The 15,932-nt window shown below is 46.2% G+C and overlaps 2 protein-coding genes across 5 annotated transcripts; one reads left to right on the top strand and one right to left on the bottom strand.

Moving 5' to 3' along the window:
- The first annotated feature begins 15 nt into the window (after positions 1-15).
- rpap2 (RNA polymerase II associated protein 2) lies at positions 16-8,482 on the top strand. 3 transcript variants are annotated; one of them, XM_079750434.1, is made up of 13 exons: positions 16-67; positions 251-296; positions 490-604; positions 829-927; positions 1,137-1,202; positions 1,286-1,374; positions 1,469-1,504; positions 1,730-2,915; positions 3,424-3,530; positions 4,006-4,086; positions 5,056-5,124; positions 7,194-7,376; positions 8,360-8,482. In XM_079750434.1, the coding sequence occupies exons 1-12, from the start codon at positions 52-54 to the stop codon at positions 7,336-7,338; spliced, it is 2,055 nt and encodes a 684-aa protein (XP_079606560.1). In that variant the 5' UTR covers positions 16-51; the 3' UTR covers positions 7,339-7,376; positions 8,360-8,482. The 3 variants fall into 3 exon arrangements, with proteins under 3 accessions (XP_079606560.1, XP_079606559.1, XP_079606561.1); XM_079750433.1 differs by lacking the exon at positions 8,360-8,482 and having other exon boundaries at positions 7,194-7,988; XM_079750435.1 differs by lacking the exon at positions 8,360-8,482 and having other exon boundaries at positions 5,056-5,138; positions 7,194-7,248.
- Positions 7,992-11,568, bottom strand: gfi1aa (growth factor independent 1A transcription repressor a). Of its 2 annotated transcripts, none has more exons than XM_079750443.1 (7): positions 11,537-11,568; positions 10,474-10,678; positions 9,969-10,175; positions 9,263-9,672; positions 9,020-9,157; positions 8,771-8,936; positions 7,992-8,499 (listed from the first exon to the last, which is right to left on the bottom strand). In XM_079750443.1, the coding sequence occupies exons 2-7, from the start codon at positions 10,583-10,585 to the stop codon at positions 8,321-8,323; spliced, it is 1,212 nt and encodes a 403-aa protein (XP_079606569.1). In that variant the 5' UTR covers positions 10,586-10,678; positions 11,537-11,568; the 3' UTR covers positions 7,992-8,320. The 2 variants fall into 2 exon arrangements, with proteins under 2 accessions (XP_079606569.1, XP_079606570.1); XM_079750444.1 differs by having other exon boundaries at positions 8,771-8,933.
- Between the last annotated feature and the right edge of the window lie 4,364 nt (positions 11,569-15,932).

Here is a 15,932-nt window from a genome sequence, read left to right as displayed (position 1 = left end):
TTCGCAAAACAGAAACACAGGAGGGAGAATCTAAACGTGACAAGAACGGAAATGTCTGCTAAAAAAGGTATATACAGTTTCATTATTAAACCAACTTTCCGAACACATGACTGATACAAGCTAAGAATTCATAAAAACATCAGGAGCGATAAGTCCTCGCAACCATGCACGTTGTTGGTGTATCCTAACGTTTAGTAACACCTAGAAAGGGATCATCTGACCATAGCATGTCACTATTTTGCAATATCAGGTAGCAAGGCAGTGAAAGCCAGACACGCCGAAGAGGAAGCGAGGAGGTTCGTCTGTCTCTCAACTCCGCAAAACACTATTGGTTTGGTTTTAAACAAGTGTGATGGTGGTGGTCGTGAAACCTGTTCCTGGCGAACCTTGTTTCACATAGACCTGGGTGACAATAAGTGATCAACTTGGTGGTGAAAGCCAAACTTTTGTTCTTACTAAGAGTAACAAACGCCCATGTGCATGTCTTAGGAGAGAAGTGTTGAAGGAAGCTCTGAGAGATAAGCTGGACCTGGAGAAGAGGGCTCTGCAGGTGGTGGAGCGTCTGTTGGAAGACAGTGTGCCCGAAGACTTCCTCATAGACTGTGTATGTACACACAAGTCTTAAATGTAAAGCCACGGCGTGAAACATAACTGTGTGTGTGTGTGTGTGTGTGTGTGTGTGTGTGTGTGTGTGTGTGTGTGTGTGTGTGTGTGATGTCTTCCATTCAATGCCAAGGCTCAGCCTCCAGATGTAGGACTAATGACTACTAGTTGCTGCAGAACTCTTCAGTGGTACCAGCCTCCTCACTTCCTCTGTCCCTGTTACAGGCTAAGTTCATCACCCCTGCCAACTTCAAAGACGTAAATGAGGAGAGATTCATCGCTAAACTGTGTGGATATCCTATATGTGAGAATAAACTGGGCAAGGTAAGATGTTTTGAAGAGGCATATATGGATCTTCTTTTGGATAATTAGTAGGACAATTGGAAATTTGAATTTCTTTCTTGTTTCCTTACATTGTTTTAGACTAGATTGTACATTGAGTTAAATATAATGTAACATATTATGGATGTAAAGAAAGGCTGATATAGGAAGGCTTATGTATTTTGATAAACAATTTTCTATTGTCACGGTAGGTTCCAACTCAACTGTTTAAAATCTCAACCAGGAACAACAAAGTCTACGACATCACTGAACGCAAGGTGAGTTCTATTGATATGAAAGGTTATGTGTTAAACCTGTGTGAATTAACTCACTGTTGACATGTCACTCTGCCCGTGTCTAGTACTTTTGCAGTAATTTCTGCTACAAAGCCGCAAAGGAGTTTGAGCTAAAGATCTCGACCACCCCTCTGTGGCTCCGGCACCATGAGAGGTAAAGTTAGTAGCTTAAACTTGTTTGGAACAAAGTCCTGAATTATACTTGAACCCCTGCTTACCTTTCCTCTTCTTCTTCTGCTCGCTGCCAGCCCTCGACAAATCACACTGCTGAGGAAGGGAGATGGGTATGTGGAACTCTTTTTGTGCGTAAAATGTATTATTTAGAGTTGTGAATAAAACATCCACAATTTCCTTCTTATGAAGATCCTTAAGTACATTTCAGAACTTGAAAAAGTTGATAATATACTCTTGTTTATGTTCCATTTGTGTGCTAATTCCAAACCAAAAACAAACAGAAGGCGGGTAGCCACTAATGTTTGTCTTCATTCATGCTGTCTCTCTGCGTTCAGCGGCAGCACCGGTGCGGAGGTGAAGATAGCTTTGAGGCGTCTGCAGGAGGAGGACATCGAGGGACCCGCCGCGGCCCTCAGCGTGTCCTCGGACCCCCAGCGCACCAGGGGGCTCCACGACCCCAGCTCCCCCCACAGCGACGACAGTGACGACGAGCAGGGCTTTGTTTCCAGTATGGTCACCGGCGAGCGCCCCGGTCCAAGGGTGCACTGGGGCGAGCTGCCCACGCGCACTGACCCCCGGGGCCACACACAGAGGCAGGGGAAGAAGGAGGAGGAGGAGAGTCAGCATCAAGAAGGTGAAAACATTGTGAAGGAGAGAGAAGAAGTTGGAGGAGAGTCGGTTGTATGTAAAACAGAGGATGGAGCGGGCCTCGGAGAGACATTGAACCTCGATGCAGTGCACACGCACCTACCCAGTGTACAGCAGACACCAGGGGAGGAGGGGGAGGAGAGCTCTGTACAAGCACAGTCTGTGGAGGTGGAGGAGGCAGTAGCTCTACTCAAGTCATGTAGTATTGCTCAGCAGATCAAGGACACCGCTCCAGTACATACCGGCATCGGCCCGCTGCAGGGTGGACCGCAGGCGGAAGACACCGCTCTGGTCAGCAGCCCGCCTGCGGACATGCCCGGGGATGGGACAGAGAGCAATCCTCTGACAGAGGCCTCCCAGACTCTGGACCCCCACCCAGCTCGGGACGTGTGTCTGCCGGCCCGGCCTTGCCCGACACCGGGCCTGGATGTCACCCAGGTGGGCATGAGCAAGAGGGGCGCGGCCGGCCTACGGGAGCTCCTCCTCCTCCACCACGGCCCCGCCCAGCCCAACTCTCTCCGGGAGAACCTTCTGGAGAGCCTGAGGAGAACTCTGAACGAGTGGCGCACCGACGAGACGCGTGTGTTCCTGTACGGCCCGGACCCCGCCCCCATCGCGGGCTCAGAGGAGGAGAAAGACGAAGGACTCGGGGAGGAGGAGCTGGATGAGGATGACTTTGAGGAGGATGTGGTGGTGGTGACGGGCAGGATTGAGGATGGAGGGCGAGGGCTACGGGCCAGGCCCAGCGCCCCGGCCCCAGACTATGACACGCTGCAGCAGGAGACCCGGGAGCAGGAGCTCCGCGTGCAGGAGTTCTACCAGGGGAGCTGCGTCCTGCCTGGGGACGCGGAGCGGCCCGCCGGACACCCCCAGGTGAGATAGAGAGGGGCCGAGAGGGGGAGAGGAGAGGGGCCGAGAGGGGGAGAGGAGAGGGGCAGAGAGAGGCCGATAGAAGCCGAGAGAGAAAGAGAGAGAGAGAGGGAGAGGAGAGGGGCCGAGAGGGGGAGAGGAGAGGGGCCGAGAGAGAAAGAGAGAGAGGGAGAGGAGAGGGGCCGAGAGGGGGAGAGGAGAGGGGCCGAGAGAGGCTGAGAGAGAGAGGCCGAGAGAGGGAGAGGAGAGGGGCCGAGAGAGAGAGGGAGAGGAGAGGGGCCGAGAGAGAGAGAGAGGGAGGGAGGGAGAGAGAGAGAGGGAGAGGGAGAGAGAAGGGGAGAGAGAACTGAGCCATTCAGGAGGATATCAGGGCACGTGCTATGAGAGGCAACGACCAAAAGGGGGAACTATACTGCCAAACATTGAGTTGAAATATGATAGGCACAAGCAGCATCTACCTGATGGGGTCTAACCTATCCTCTGCCTTATTGTTTGTCACTGGATGCTACAGGCAACAGCCCAGGGCCGGGACACCAAGGACCCTATCCTGCCCCTGGTGGACTCCCAGGCCCAGACCCTCATCCAGAAACGCATCACTGTGGACCAGCTCACCAGGAGGTGTGTGTGTGTCCCCCCCACCATTATGCTGAAGTTTGCAGGCGCAGAGAGTTTTAATTATGACCACTGATTCCAGAATTTCCACAGTAATTTTCTCATATTATTGTCTAATAATCTAATATCAGAAGAAATAAGCATCCAAGTGGAGGTGCAAACAGAGTTTTGACTCTGCACTTTGTAGCCATTTAACATCTGGGTTTCATAATAAGTTGCTTCTACACCATCAAATATGACTGTTTGTCATAGAAGTTGAACATTTTGTGTTCATGCTTCCTGAATTAAGTCTAAAGCCATTTATGAGATCCAGTGATGTCTCTTTCATGCTAGGCAATTCAATTCATTAATTTATGAATGTTATACACATTTACAATAAGTTATTTTTTATCTTATAAGAGATTCATTAACAGATTTGAAACTGGTATTTTTCTGGAATGCTCCATAATGATGTTCTGTGACGGACGTGTGTGTTGTTCAGCCTGAAGAACATCGTCGGCTCTCTGGGTCTGACCATGACCGACGTGTCCACACACCTCAACAACCTGGTCCGCACCTTCAGGTCAGCCCCACTCACTCACCGCACACACACTCCATAAACACACGGCCTCTGGGGCGTCACACACACTCCGTAAACACATGGCCTCTGGGGCGTCACACACACTCCATAAACACACGGCCTCTGGGGCGTCCTCACTCTCGTTTTCCAACAAAGTCACATGCCACCTGATGATAAAACTGTGGGACTTGGCTTTCTGGGAAATGTATTCTCTTCATTTGAAACTACAGCTCCGGCTTCTCCTAAGCGCCCATAGATCATTTTAAGGTCCAATTTAATATTATCTCCTGTTGGAATCAGCTTTGTGCAATAAATACACTTGATTACGCCTTTTCTGAGTGTGAATTCCAGTAAATAAATAACTTATTTCTACTTTAAGTAAAAGGTTATATTAGTGTCAAATGAATTCCTGGAAGCAAATCTTTGGCAGTGTTCACACACTGCTGCATCAACTGCCATTAAATCACTGGCACGGGAACACTGCCAATGACCACTTCCTGTTGACCGCCCCCCCAACCCCCGCATCAGCCGTCAGCCACTGGAAGTCTATGGCAGGAAATGGGTCCAATTCAAGTTCTGTCCTTTGCTAGAATAATGTTTAAACGACACCCTTTCAGAGTAACACTTTCCAAAGACTCATATTTTTGCAGTTGGGAATTAATCTTAAAGTGATGGGCTCTTGTATTTGGTCACCAAAATGCAATGGCAACAGGGAGTGCCTAATATGATGAATTTGTGACAGAATTCTAAAACAAGAGGGAGTGCTTAATGCATGGAAGAGTTTTCTCAATTTAGACCCAAAGCTATTGTGTATGATTTAAAATTATTGACCCATTTCATAAAGCATTTTCCTCATTACATACTGCTGTGAGAAAAAAAAATCTGTTTTTTAAGTGATAAACAGATTGCTTTTCACAAATCAATGTCTTCGTTTGGCTGAAACGTGTTAATCATTGTCTTTCTCCATTGCAGTTTCACCAACACCAACATCATCCACAGACCCCCCGAGTGGACCCTGATAGCTGTGGTCCTACTCCACCTGTAAGTCTTCTCAGGTGTGTGTGTGTGTGTGTGTGTGGTGTGTGTGTGTGTGTGTGTGTGTGTGTGTGTGTGTGTGTGTGTGTGTGTGTGTGTGTGTGTGTGTGAGAATGTTGACTTATGTTGACACACCTTAACAGCTGGACAGCCTGCTCTTTAGCGGGGGGGGGGGGGTTACTCTTCAGGATCAACCTCTTCTCAACGCTAAACAAAGACGCCTCATGTGTTTGTGTGTGTTGTGATATACAGTTGCATGATACTGGTTTAAGTTGACGTTAGGGGGTGATTCCTATCTGATTGTGAGGCATGCATACATATACAAGCAAGCAGTCGGTCTTTAACCCCTAGGGGGGTAGAGCCACGGCTCTAGGTCAAAGGAACTAGGGTATGCAGGGTGCTGACGTGGAGCAGCGGGTTGCTGGAGGTTCCTCCCTGTATAAGGCCCTGGATAACAGTTCCGCTCTGGTTCCTGTTTGGGATCCTCCACCTTATTTGAACACCTAATCAGATCATAAATCAAATTCAGAAAAACGATGAAGTCATTCAATCTGATTCAATAAAACCACGCACGCACACACCACCATGCACGCACACACACACACACATACCATTCCCTCTCTAATGACTCAGGAAGCGTTGAACAATAAAGGTTTTGTTTAACTTTGTATTTTCAACCTCAGTGAGCTTTTCGTGTGTGTGTGTGTGTGTGTGTGTGTGTGTGTGTGTGTGTGTGTGTGTGGGTATGGTAGCATATGTCTGACTGGGACAGTGTATCCATGAGCAGTTCCTTGTTGCTCCTGTCTGTGTACACACAGACGCCTCAGTGCCTTATCTTGTACTATTCCAACACCCCCCACACACACACACACACACAAACACACACACACACACACACACACACACACACACACACACACACACACACACACACACACACACACAATCTATATCCGTGATGTGGACTATGCGATACACTCACTGCAATCCTGTACACTCTCTGTCCAAACACAAGTCTGTACACACACACCATAAACACCACTTGTAAAAGGCGGATGGGAACAATCTCACCTGACAACCAACTGAAGCGGCCAGCAGGAACTGAAGGGCCAAACAGAACTCTGATTTATAACCCATTTCAAATTGGACTCCTCCATGATGTTGTATTAGACCTGAATTACATTTATTATGCCCATTTCTTTATTCATGCCCATTTCTTTCCACTTTAATTTTTATTCTTAAACATACATCTCTGGTTTTCTTCTTTCATAAAATAAAATAAGCGAGGGCACTTGAAAATGTTTTTTTTGCTATTGATAATGGCATTGTTTTATATTAGGTTGACAATTGACAATTTGGTCAATATTCTTCATTGGACTATATTGATTATCGGCTCTTCTATCGTCACCCTCGTGTCTGCACCCTGTCTCTCTCTCTTTATTTATTTATACTGCACACATCCCCACTCATATTAAACTCTTAAACTGCACTCTTCCCCACACACATCAAACTCTTCTACTGCACACTTCCCCACACATATCAGGCTCCAACCGCGTCTCTCCGTCATGAATAATTTGTTCGCCTGCGCCATGTGTCTGCTGCCGGGCAGCTGTGCTCGGCTCCGGCCCGCTATTGTCACAGCCGGCTGAATAATGGATGGCGCAACACTAGACCTCGGGGGGTGAGGCTGGGGATGGACAACAGTCACCTGTATACAGGTAGAGGCAAAGGGCGGGGCTTCGGCCCAGAGCTGCTCCGCCAACAAATAGGCCTCAATTAAAATAAATTAAAATATGTCATGCGCAAGTAAAACAAATAATAGTGTTGAGGCATTGTGAAGGTGCGAGGTCCAACAGAGGAATTCTAAACTAAAAAAAACAAATACTTTCAGTTGTAGAGATTGGGAAGGATGTAGATAAAATCAATGCCGTGCCAATGCTTTCCTCCCGTGTCTTTTTTGCGTGGACGCCTGCGGATTCATCTCTGTCTGCACGGTTTTTAATTGTTTGTGTGAAAATAAAGAAATGTGTGTGTGTGTGTGTGTGTGTGTGTGTGTGTGTGTGTGTGTGTGTTAGGTTGGCGGAGGTGTCGGCCGCGGTGCGAGGGGCCCTGGAGGGCCCAGGATCCGTGCAGCACGTCAACAAGCTGCTGCGGGAGTTGAGTCTGCAGCGACCAGATCTGCTGACTTTACTCCAACTCTTCAGGACCCTAGCACACTGACAAACACACACCTGCACACCTTTTGGTTTGCAATGAAGGTGACAACGAGAAATTGACAATAATATGAAATAAAAAAATGAGTGGGCAACATGTTGGTCCTCGGATGTGATCCAATAAATGTCAGGTCGTTCCTCACGGTCGGTTTAGGAATTGATTTGTGTGCAAATAATTTTTTCACGAAGCAGATATGCCTTACAATGATATAAACAGGCTGTAAATGTAGCCATGGTACAGCAAAGCTTCTGGGATAGACAGCACAGGCAATTCAGGATTCTAAAAAACACGTTACAAGCCTGTTACTTTTTAGGGGGAGTGAGCAAACAAATTTAGTATTGTGAATGTGAGGAGTGATAAGATGATTTGAGCTGACGGTGCGTGTGGCTTGCCATAATAATCAGGCATTCCTCCATATAGTGCTAAGAAAACCTACGCATGGACCTCCACATGAATTGTTTCGGGTCATAAGGTAATATGTTCAGGAGGCCTGTGTGTGGAAACGTCCATTAACGTCCTTCCTGGTTCCTTTTGAGCTGACCTGTAAATTGTAGTCGTGATTGTTGGAAATAAAGGTATGCGATTTGGTCATATTTAAGAACAAGGTTTAATTTATTACATTTCAAAATAAACAAGTATAGGACTAACCCTATGGATCCTACATGAAAAAAATAAATAAATTAAAACTGCAAATTAAATCTTCTCCGCTATAAATATGTGCTTTTCTTTAAAGTACACAATTCTTAATCCAAGAGTCGGTGTGCTGGGCCTACAGGCCTAGAGTCATAAATAGACAATCATAATTCATACGCAAGAGTCTCCAGCCCTGCATTCGCCACAGAGCAGAACGGGGCCTCAATAACAGGCCTGAATAAAGACTTTAGACCTGGAGGGCCCTATGGTCTTCTCATGGTGACGGGCTCCCTGGCTCCGAGGCCCGCGCGTAAAGACTTTCGTGGGTCCAGGTGCGCAATCTGTGCGTCAATCCTTACTTCAGTCCGTGTTGCGTCTCTTTGTGTCTCCGCAGATCCACCTTCCGCTGGAACCCTTTGCCGCACTGGTCGCAGCCGAAGGGCTTGAAGCCCGTGTGTTTGCGGCTGTGCGTGATGAGGTTGGAGCTCTGGCTGAAGGCCTTGCCGCACACCTGGCATTTGTGGGGCTTCTCCCCTGCAAGGACCCACAAATACAAACGTCAGTCCATGGCCTCTACTATCATCTGAATCAGAATTACTTTTATCAAATCTTACTACAAGAGTAAAACGATTGCCACGATTGATTCTAGTGCAAAAATGCAGTGCAAATTACAGAAATATGTATTTAAATAATCTGTTTTGGTAGTTGATCGATTCTTGTGCAAAAATGCTGTGCAGGGCTGTACTAATAAAGACCTGCTCGGTTTGGATGTCCCATTGACCACATCACGGCGCGTGGGTCTCACCTGTGTGGATGAAGGTGTGCTTCTTCATGTCGGACTTCTGATGGAAGCGCTTCCCGCAGTACTGGCAGGGGTACGGCCGCGTGTCCGAGTGGATGAGCAGATGCGTGGACAGCGTGGAAGAGCGCTTGAAGCTTTTCCCGCAGATCTTACAGTTGAAGCTCCTCTGCTATGGGGATCACAGGGCGCGTTAGTGGAAACAATCAGGGGATAGCCCGGTCTACAGAGCTCGTAAGGGCTCCCAGTCCCCACCTGTGAGTGGACGGCCCGGTGCTGGTCCAGGCTCACCGCGTGGCCAAAGGTCTTCCCGCAGATCTCGCACTCGAAGGGTCGCGTCCCGCTGTGCGAGCGACGCACGTGGACCTCCAGGCCGTGCGGCGTGGAGAACACCTGTGGGACAGGGGAGAGACACAGGTCGATATCAAAACATTATGAACAACAACAGCAGCAACAAAATATACGTTTTAATCCTGACGTTTTAAGACGGGGTCTCACCTTGCAGCACTTGATACATGTGTAGGAGCCGTTCACTGCCTCGGTGTTGGGAAAGCTCAGATCATGTTCCGATTTAATTTCCTTCGGCTTCTGCTTGAGGTTTAGATAAGCCTCCTCGTCCTGAATCCGGTATGTTTTGCGCGCGACGGTGGAAGCATAGTCCGGGTAACATCCACCGTGCAGGGCGCCCTGCTGCGGTGCGTAACGGGGGTCGGCGGGGCCGTGGTCGTCGGGCCCATAGAGGCTGACCGGTGAGTCGGGCTCCCGGGGCCTCTGGACGTGCTGGTAGGTCCTCTCGACCAGGTGCCTCATCTCCGAGCCGGGGAACGACGTCCAGGCGGCGTAAGGAGCGAACGGGCTGTTGAAGTGGTGGCCGTCCTCCATGATCCTCACGGAGCGGCTCTCTGAGTCTTAAAGTAGATAAAAAAATGTGTTTTATGACTGACGGCTCGATGTGAAGGTTTGAATATGTTTAATAGCCTACAAGAGAGAACAGATGAGTACTTGGATTATATTTGCCTCCAGGAATTAATTTGTCACTAAATTGCCTTTAACTTTATTTTAAAGTAGAAATTGATCATTTATTCATTGAAATTCACAGTCAAAAAGGCCTTATCAACTATATGTATTGCCACAAAGCTGATTCCTATATATATATATATATATATATATATATATATATATATATATATATATATATATATACCTGGGGAGGAGGACGGAGACGGGGGACGCCAGAGGTCGTAGTCGGAGGATGAGCGGTCACACACGCTGCCCTCGTAGCTCCGCGGGGAGCAGGACGAGGGGTGCGCCGTGAGCCCCACCCGGGACTCCGGGGACAGCAGGGCCTGACGCCGGCGGGCCTCCTCCTGCGCCTCCAGACTTCCCTCAAACTCCACCGTGGCTTTGTTCTCTGATAAAACACCCAGAGATAGTGCATGACTGTTAGGGTACTGTTAGAGGCCTGCATGGATACAAAATCATACAATGACGTGCAATGCAAGCTCAACAGTGGCTGCTACCAAGACTACTGCTACTTATTTTTACATAGTTTATTTTACTTATTTACTGTATCTTATCTTTTGTTGCTGCTATGTGGCTGTTGAGGAACCAAGCCTTTTACTCGTGTAGGCTACTTGTACAATTAGATGTAATAAAAGTAATTCTGATTCAGATTCTGATATATGTCTAGAGGCTGGAATGGGACCTACCTGCAGAGGCGTAGGCCAGCACGGTGTCGAGCCGGATGAAGTCGTCCTCCAGGTACCGCTGCTGGTGGTAGCTGTGGGCTTTCTTACTCTTCACAAGGAAGGACCGAGGCATGGTTGTGTTTTCTGGGGGGGTCTCTGGGGCTCTTCCTCCTGGGTCAGGGGCCTTCTGCAATGCTCTCACTTGCACACCGCTCTGCCTCTGTCACTGGAGAGATTTAAACACCATTGGTTGTTAGGCGATCCGGCATCAGGATTTTTGGCTTTCGATTACGCATGCGCAAAGCAACACCTCGTCTACCAGGTGTTGTCGGGCAGGCGGCCAAAACAGAGATCCCTGAGGGGTTGTAAGAAGATGGGATCGGAAACAAAGCTATTCTGTTCCAAATAACTTCATACGCTTACTAAATATAGACAGCCACTGTTTTTTTTTATTGTTGTGGCTATTTAGCAATCAACCGACATTTGATTTGTTGATTCGATTTTGATAGATTAACACGATTTGTACCCTATCCTCTCGAAATGAAATAATCTACCCTTTTCTTGATAATTTTACGATAACTCCCGACACTGATAACCTTTGGCAAGATATGCACATCAAATACATTTTTGGAAGGTTAGTGGATGTGCTGATCCCAGCTCTTAGATAATGACCCGTTTGTTCCTGTAAAGCGACACCTGTAGGAGTGCTGCAGGTGTCCCGTTGATGACACGCGTCTACAGGTCACCGGGCAGCAGTCTCCACGACAGCCTGCGACCGTGGACCCGAGGTATCCCTTACCACAGCCACTCATTATCCAATAACGTAAGCCTTATTGTCTCTCCCATCATTAATTCCCCGCAGGGTATTATCTTTAAAATCGCCCGTAGGCCTACTCCACTGTTTTAACGACTCACTAAAATCAAAAGTTTGAAAAGAAACAACAAATTGATTAAAATCCTTGGGAAAGCAAAGCGGTGTTATCAATTTTTCTTTGCCTGAGAAAGGATTTGTTTATTGCAGCTGCAGCGAGAGAACCTGTGTTAGTTGACATAGCGACACAGGTTTCCATACTCATATACTCACAGCAGCTGGTGTCCACGCGACTAGAAGTTCTCTAACTTCTCATTTGCAGAAGGTTGAGATTCAGTTTTTAAGACTTAAATCCCTCCCGTCTCTCTCTCTCTCTCTCTCTCTCTCTCTCTCTCTCTCTCTCTCTCGCTCTCTCTCTCGCTTACACACTCACTCTCTCACACTGACTCTCTCTTTTCTCTCTTTTCTCTCTCTCTCTCTCTCTCTCTCTCTCTCTCTCTCTCTCTCTCTCTCTCTCTCTCTCTCCCTCTTTATCAACGAAAGTCATTGCTCCATTGCTCCTAGGCTCACCTCCACCTGATGAATAAAGCAGAGAGCAGCTTTTTGAGTAAGAAGTTAAATGACACCACAACGTGTCATGTTTCCATAAAGCTATTTTATGTTTTTTCATAAAAATAGCTTTAATCTGTGATTTGGTAACCTGCTGAAATGTTACATCTTAATTTAAAATTAGGGTTTGAGTGTTTGTGTGTGTGTGTGTGTGTGTGTGTGTGTGTGTGTGTGTGTGTTTAAAGGTATTCAAGCAGAACAAATTAACCTCTCTCTTCCTTTCTACCACTCTGTTCTAAGTGTGTACACATCATTGTCTCTTGCTTTTTGTGAGGGAAGTGTGAGAATGGCCACAGAGAAATGAGAAGCACACTATAAATATATATAAAGTATCTATAAATATATATACTGTTAAAGTCAAAATCAAACTCAGAACAGGAAACCAACGGAGTGGAAAATGCAACATGAATGCTGTGACTGTACTTCATCTTAAATCGCTCTGCAGCAGTCTAATGTGATTGAGAATGAGGTTGAATAGCAATTCTATTTGTGAATATTTGTTGCTTCGAGACTTCCTCACATGTTATCAGTTGGGATGCCATATTTTCGAAGCAGGGATAAAAAGATGGTTTGGCTATTAAAGAGGGTTGCTGTGGTTGTTATACCTAGTACTCCACGTAACATCTTTTCTTGATCTTCAAATAATGTAATCAAAGTATTACAAATCCCTCTCTACAGTGCACTTACTAAAGGGTCTGACTGTAGCCTATATTTGTGATCCCATTTTTTGTACAAAGATTAGTAGGCTGACGGTTTTGGCAATAATGTACACAAAAAAAAGAATGTACTAACCCAATTGCCACAATTGACCAACCAGGCAATAGCGAGCTATAGGAATGACAAAGAACCAAAGTGCCCGCTGTGTTTGTTTGATATTTACAATAACCATTCCTTTACTTTCCAGAAACCTGACATTTGGTTTGATAATATTGCTTTTAATCGCCTCTATGTCATGTAGTGTTCATGTCGCCCAGTGGTAAACTTGCCACATCATTACCTCTACCGTTTCAACCCCTTGTGACATCTGAATAAAAACAACAAGCCAACAGATCGTGCTATCTCACTCCTTCACAGTTTCCTCTGCTGCCAGTCCTCCGACCACACTTTAAAAGTCGGACTCCTCCTCAGATTCCTCCCCTGGCCTCCTCCCTCATATTTCTGAATCTGCATACAGATTCAGTCCTGCTTCCTTTACGTCTGTATGCTCGCAGCCGTCTCCGCGCCTCGGCTGGACTGCAGCCGCCAGATAGTGACTATGTGTGTGAACACACAGAGTGATTAACTGCCACTCTTGACCACAAGGCAGTTTCTTTCTCTTTGTTTCTTTTTACTCCTTAGCGTCATGTTTTTACACGTTTGAGACACATTTCTGATTGATGACCGGCCGATAAGAAATGTGATCACGACACAAAGATGTGTGTAATGGTTATGTAATAAGTAATATGGTCGCTGCTTTAGATTCATGCTGTATACAAGAATGAGTCACTAGAAGGCCTGCTCACTAGTAGGCTACTCCACTCAACCCCTTCAGAAATGCGTTGTCAAGCATGTTTTCAACACCATCAGTTATAAGACAAAGCATAACAAAAAACAGCAACAAAGATGTGAACACAACACGCAACAGATCTTTAACACTGCGTTGTAAACAGTCCACAAATCAACTCAGTTGAAGGGCCTCATCCATCACTGAGATCAACGGGGCCCCCGTTGTTTAGCCATCCGCGTACTGGTGGTTGTAAATTCCCTCTCCAATACTAAGAGTGAACCTCCACTAGAAACGGAGGTCTGCGGAAGAGGGGAAACCTGCTCGCTGCTTCCTGGTCATTGTGGAGAGTGCTGTTACAGAGGTCAGAGGTCAGGACCATGAGGGTTTTCCCACTTGCTGCTCAGTATATGCTATGTGTGATCTAACAGTAAGCGCAAAGTGTGTGTGTGTGTGTGTGTATGTGTGTGTGCGCGCGCATTTGTGTTTGTGTGTGTTTGTGTGCATGTGTGTGTGCTATTGTCAGCATTAAGAGTAGAACATGCCTAAATCACAAATCATGACTTACATGTGTTTCAATTCAGTTGGACACTAAAACATTTAAAAGGATGTGAAGAACCAGTTGAAGGGGAGGCTATCCTCAACCTCATGAAACAGTGTCCCTTTGTGCTGAAATCTGTCTGTCTGAGAAGGCAACAGGCGTGTGAAACATCTGATCACATCGGAAAATAGTATATGGTTGCTTTCACAAAGAAGCCACAGCATCTCATAACCATCTTTGGCACTTCTGCTTCTCTGCGGTCTTCTTATCCTCAGATCGGACCTTGACCGTGGTTGTCATGCACTCCCTGGCGGAACGGGCCTCAGATTGTCTTTATCAATGCATGGAAGTCTTATTAGACTTTGTCTTTTTAAGTCCCCTTTATCCAAAGAAACTTGTGAATACAGGGGATATATGTGATTTAGGAACGGCTGTAGGAAGCTCACAGGTGGGCCGTTGATGGTCCAACCCTGAATCATACAGCTCGGAGTCAAAGGACGTCAAAGGTCATCTATATGGGAAAAATATTACTTCACCGCCAATATCCAGGTCTTTCCGAAGAATAATAACAGAGGAGAGGATTGAGTGAGGCATGTTCTTGGGTGTGAAAAGCAGGATTTGAAGGTTGATATAATTTTGGACTCCAGTCCGACGGTTTTACACATACAACGACGGCTGTGGAGGGATGACAAGACATCTTGATTTTCCTCATTGTGAAATCACTTCTACCCAATGACCCAGAGGCTGCATAAAGAGCTATCGTACAAACGAATGACTTTGAATTTCCTATCTGACGCCGCAACACATACATAGAATGACTGTGGAGTATGGTATCTGTATGGTTTTTAACAGAAAAGCAGAAGACACTGCTTCCCCTTGTCCTTAAACTGATCTGCGTGCGCTGAGACGATTTGCTCAACTTCTGTGGTTTATCATTTCAAGGAATCTGTTTGTTATTTTCGCAACATATCTTAACAGGCAGTGGATTGCTTGTTTTAGAGGATTTATTGAGGCCTACTTGAACATAATCTTTCTTCATTGCACTAACATTGGATCCTATTCCACTTTCATTATACCTTTAAAGAGATGTGTGCTACCGACTATTCTCTTCATTAACATGACATGTTTATAAGATCAACTGGGGCGGCATGTGGCTAGGAGGAAGAACAGGTTGGCTGGAAACTGGAGGGTTGCAAGTTCGATCCCTGGATCCTCCTAGCTAAGTGTCGAGTTGTCCCTGAGCAAGACACCTCATGAATTGGTGAATGTTAGGCAATATTGTAAGGAGCTTTGAGTGGCTACTGGGGAGAAAAGCCCGGTCAAAAAAAAAGAAAGAAATCTCCATCCTCCTGAGCAGGAAGGTCCAGCCGAAGGGTTGGTGGTTGAACCCCGATGTCTGAGGTCTCCCTGTAGGTCCTTTAGCACGGGGCTGAACGCCTGCCTGCTCCTCAATCACATGTTTCCCAATGGACTGTACTGTCCGTTGCAAGGGATAAAAGCCATTCCTACAAGATACAAAGGTAGACAATAGTGATATTTTCTTTAATATTTCCACTTACACGGTGATAAAGTAGTTACGAATTTATTTAATAGACGTTGATGTATAAGGACAGCTTCTTCTGAAGTGAAACTGTAATCTCTACCCACCTATGTGTTGATATTTTGTGTGGTTTATTGCGTTCTACAGTGGCCGTTCCGTGATTCCAACCACTTAAACACACACAAGTTGACTGGGATATGTGTCAAGTTGTAATAAATCTGAACACATCCTGTTGACCTCCATGCCCCCTGTGAGTTACGGTCATCGTCATTTAGGAATGACCGTAGAAAGTGTTTCTTAGAGTGTTATCGTATCAGTGTTGTATGAGAATAGAAGATTCCAGTAAAGGGTTTAAGCGTTTTACTAATTTCAGTGCTGAATGTCAAGACTGCTTTGATATGCTGATGGCGTTACATGGCTATTCTGTGGAATATTTGGATTGCCCTAAATACAATTAAATAATGAAATAATATTTTTAGGACTTTGCATTGTAACT

The sequence above is a fragment of the Pollachius pollachius genome, assembly GCF_949987615.1.
Source record: "Pollachius pollachius genome assembly, chromosome: 14".
NCBI classification, from domain to species: Eukaryota; Metazoa; Chordata; class Actinopteri; order Gadiformes; family Gadidae; genus Pollachius; species Pollachius pollachius.
The sequence above is the reverse complement of the archived record's forward strand: the minus strand, read 5'-3'. Positions and strand labels throughout refer to the sequence as shown.

What these genes read in the sequence shown, in the direction of transcription:
- rpap2 (XM_079750434.1), top strand. An exon ending in AAGACTTCCTCATAGACTGT is followed by an intron (nt 605 to 828) that starts GTATGTACACAC and finishes TCCCTGTTACAG; the next exon opens with GCTAAGTTCATCACCCCTGC. An exon ending in ACGACATCACTGAACGCAAG is followed by an intron (nt 1,203 to 1,285) that starts GTGAGTTCTATT and finishes GCCCGTGTCTAG; the next exon opens with TACTTTTGCAGTAATTTCTG.
- gfi1aa (XM_079750443.1), bottom strand. Translation starts at nt 10,585, where the DNA reads ATGCCTCGGTCCTTCCTTGTGAAGAGTAAGAAAGCCCACAGCTACCAC. An exon ending in GCTGGCCTACGCCTCTGCAG is followed by an intron (nt 10,176 to 10,473) that starts GTAGGTCCCATT and finishes GTGTTTTATCAG; the next exon opens with AGAACAAAGCCACGGTGGAG. An exon ending in ACCGGGCCGTCCACTCACAG is followed by an intron (nt 8,937 to 9,019) that starts GTGGGGACTGGG and finishes TGATCCCCATAG; the next exon opens with CAGAGGAGCTTCAACTGTAA.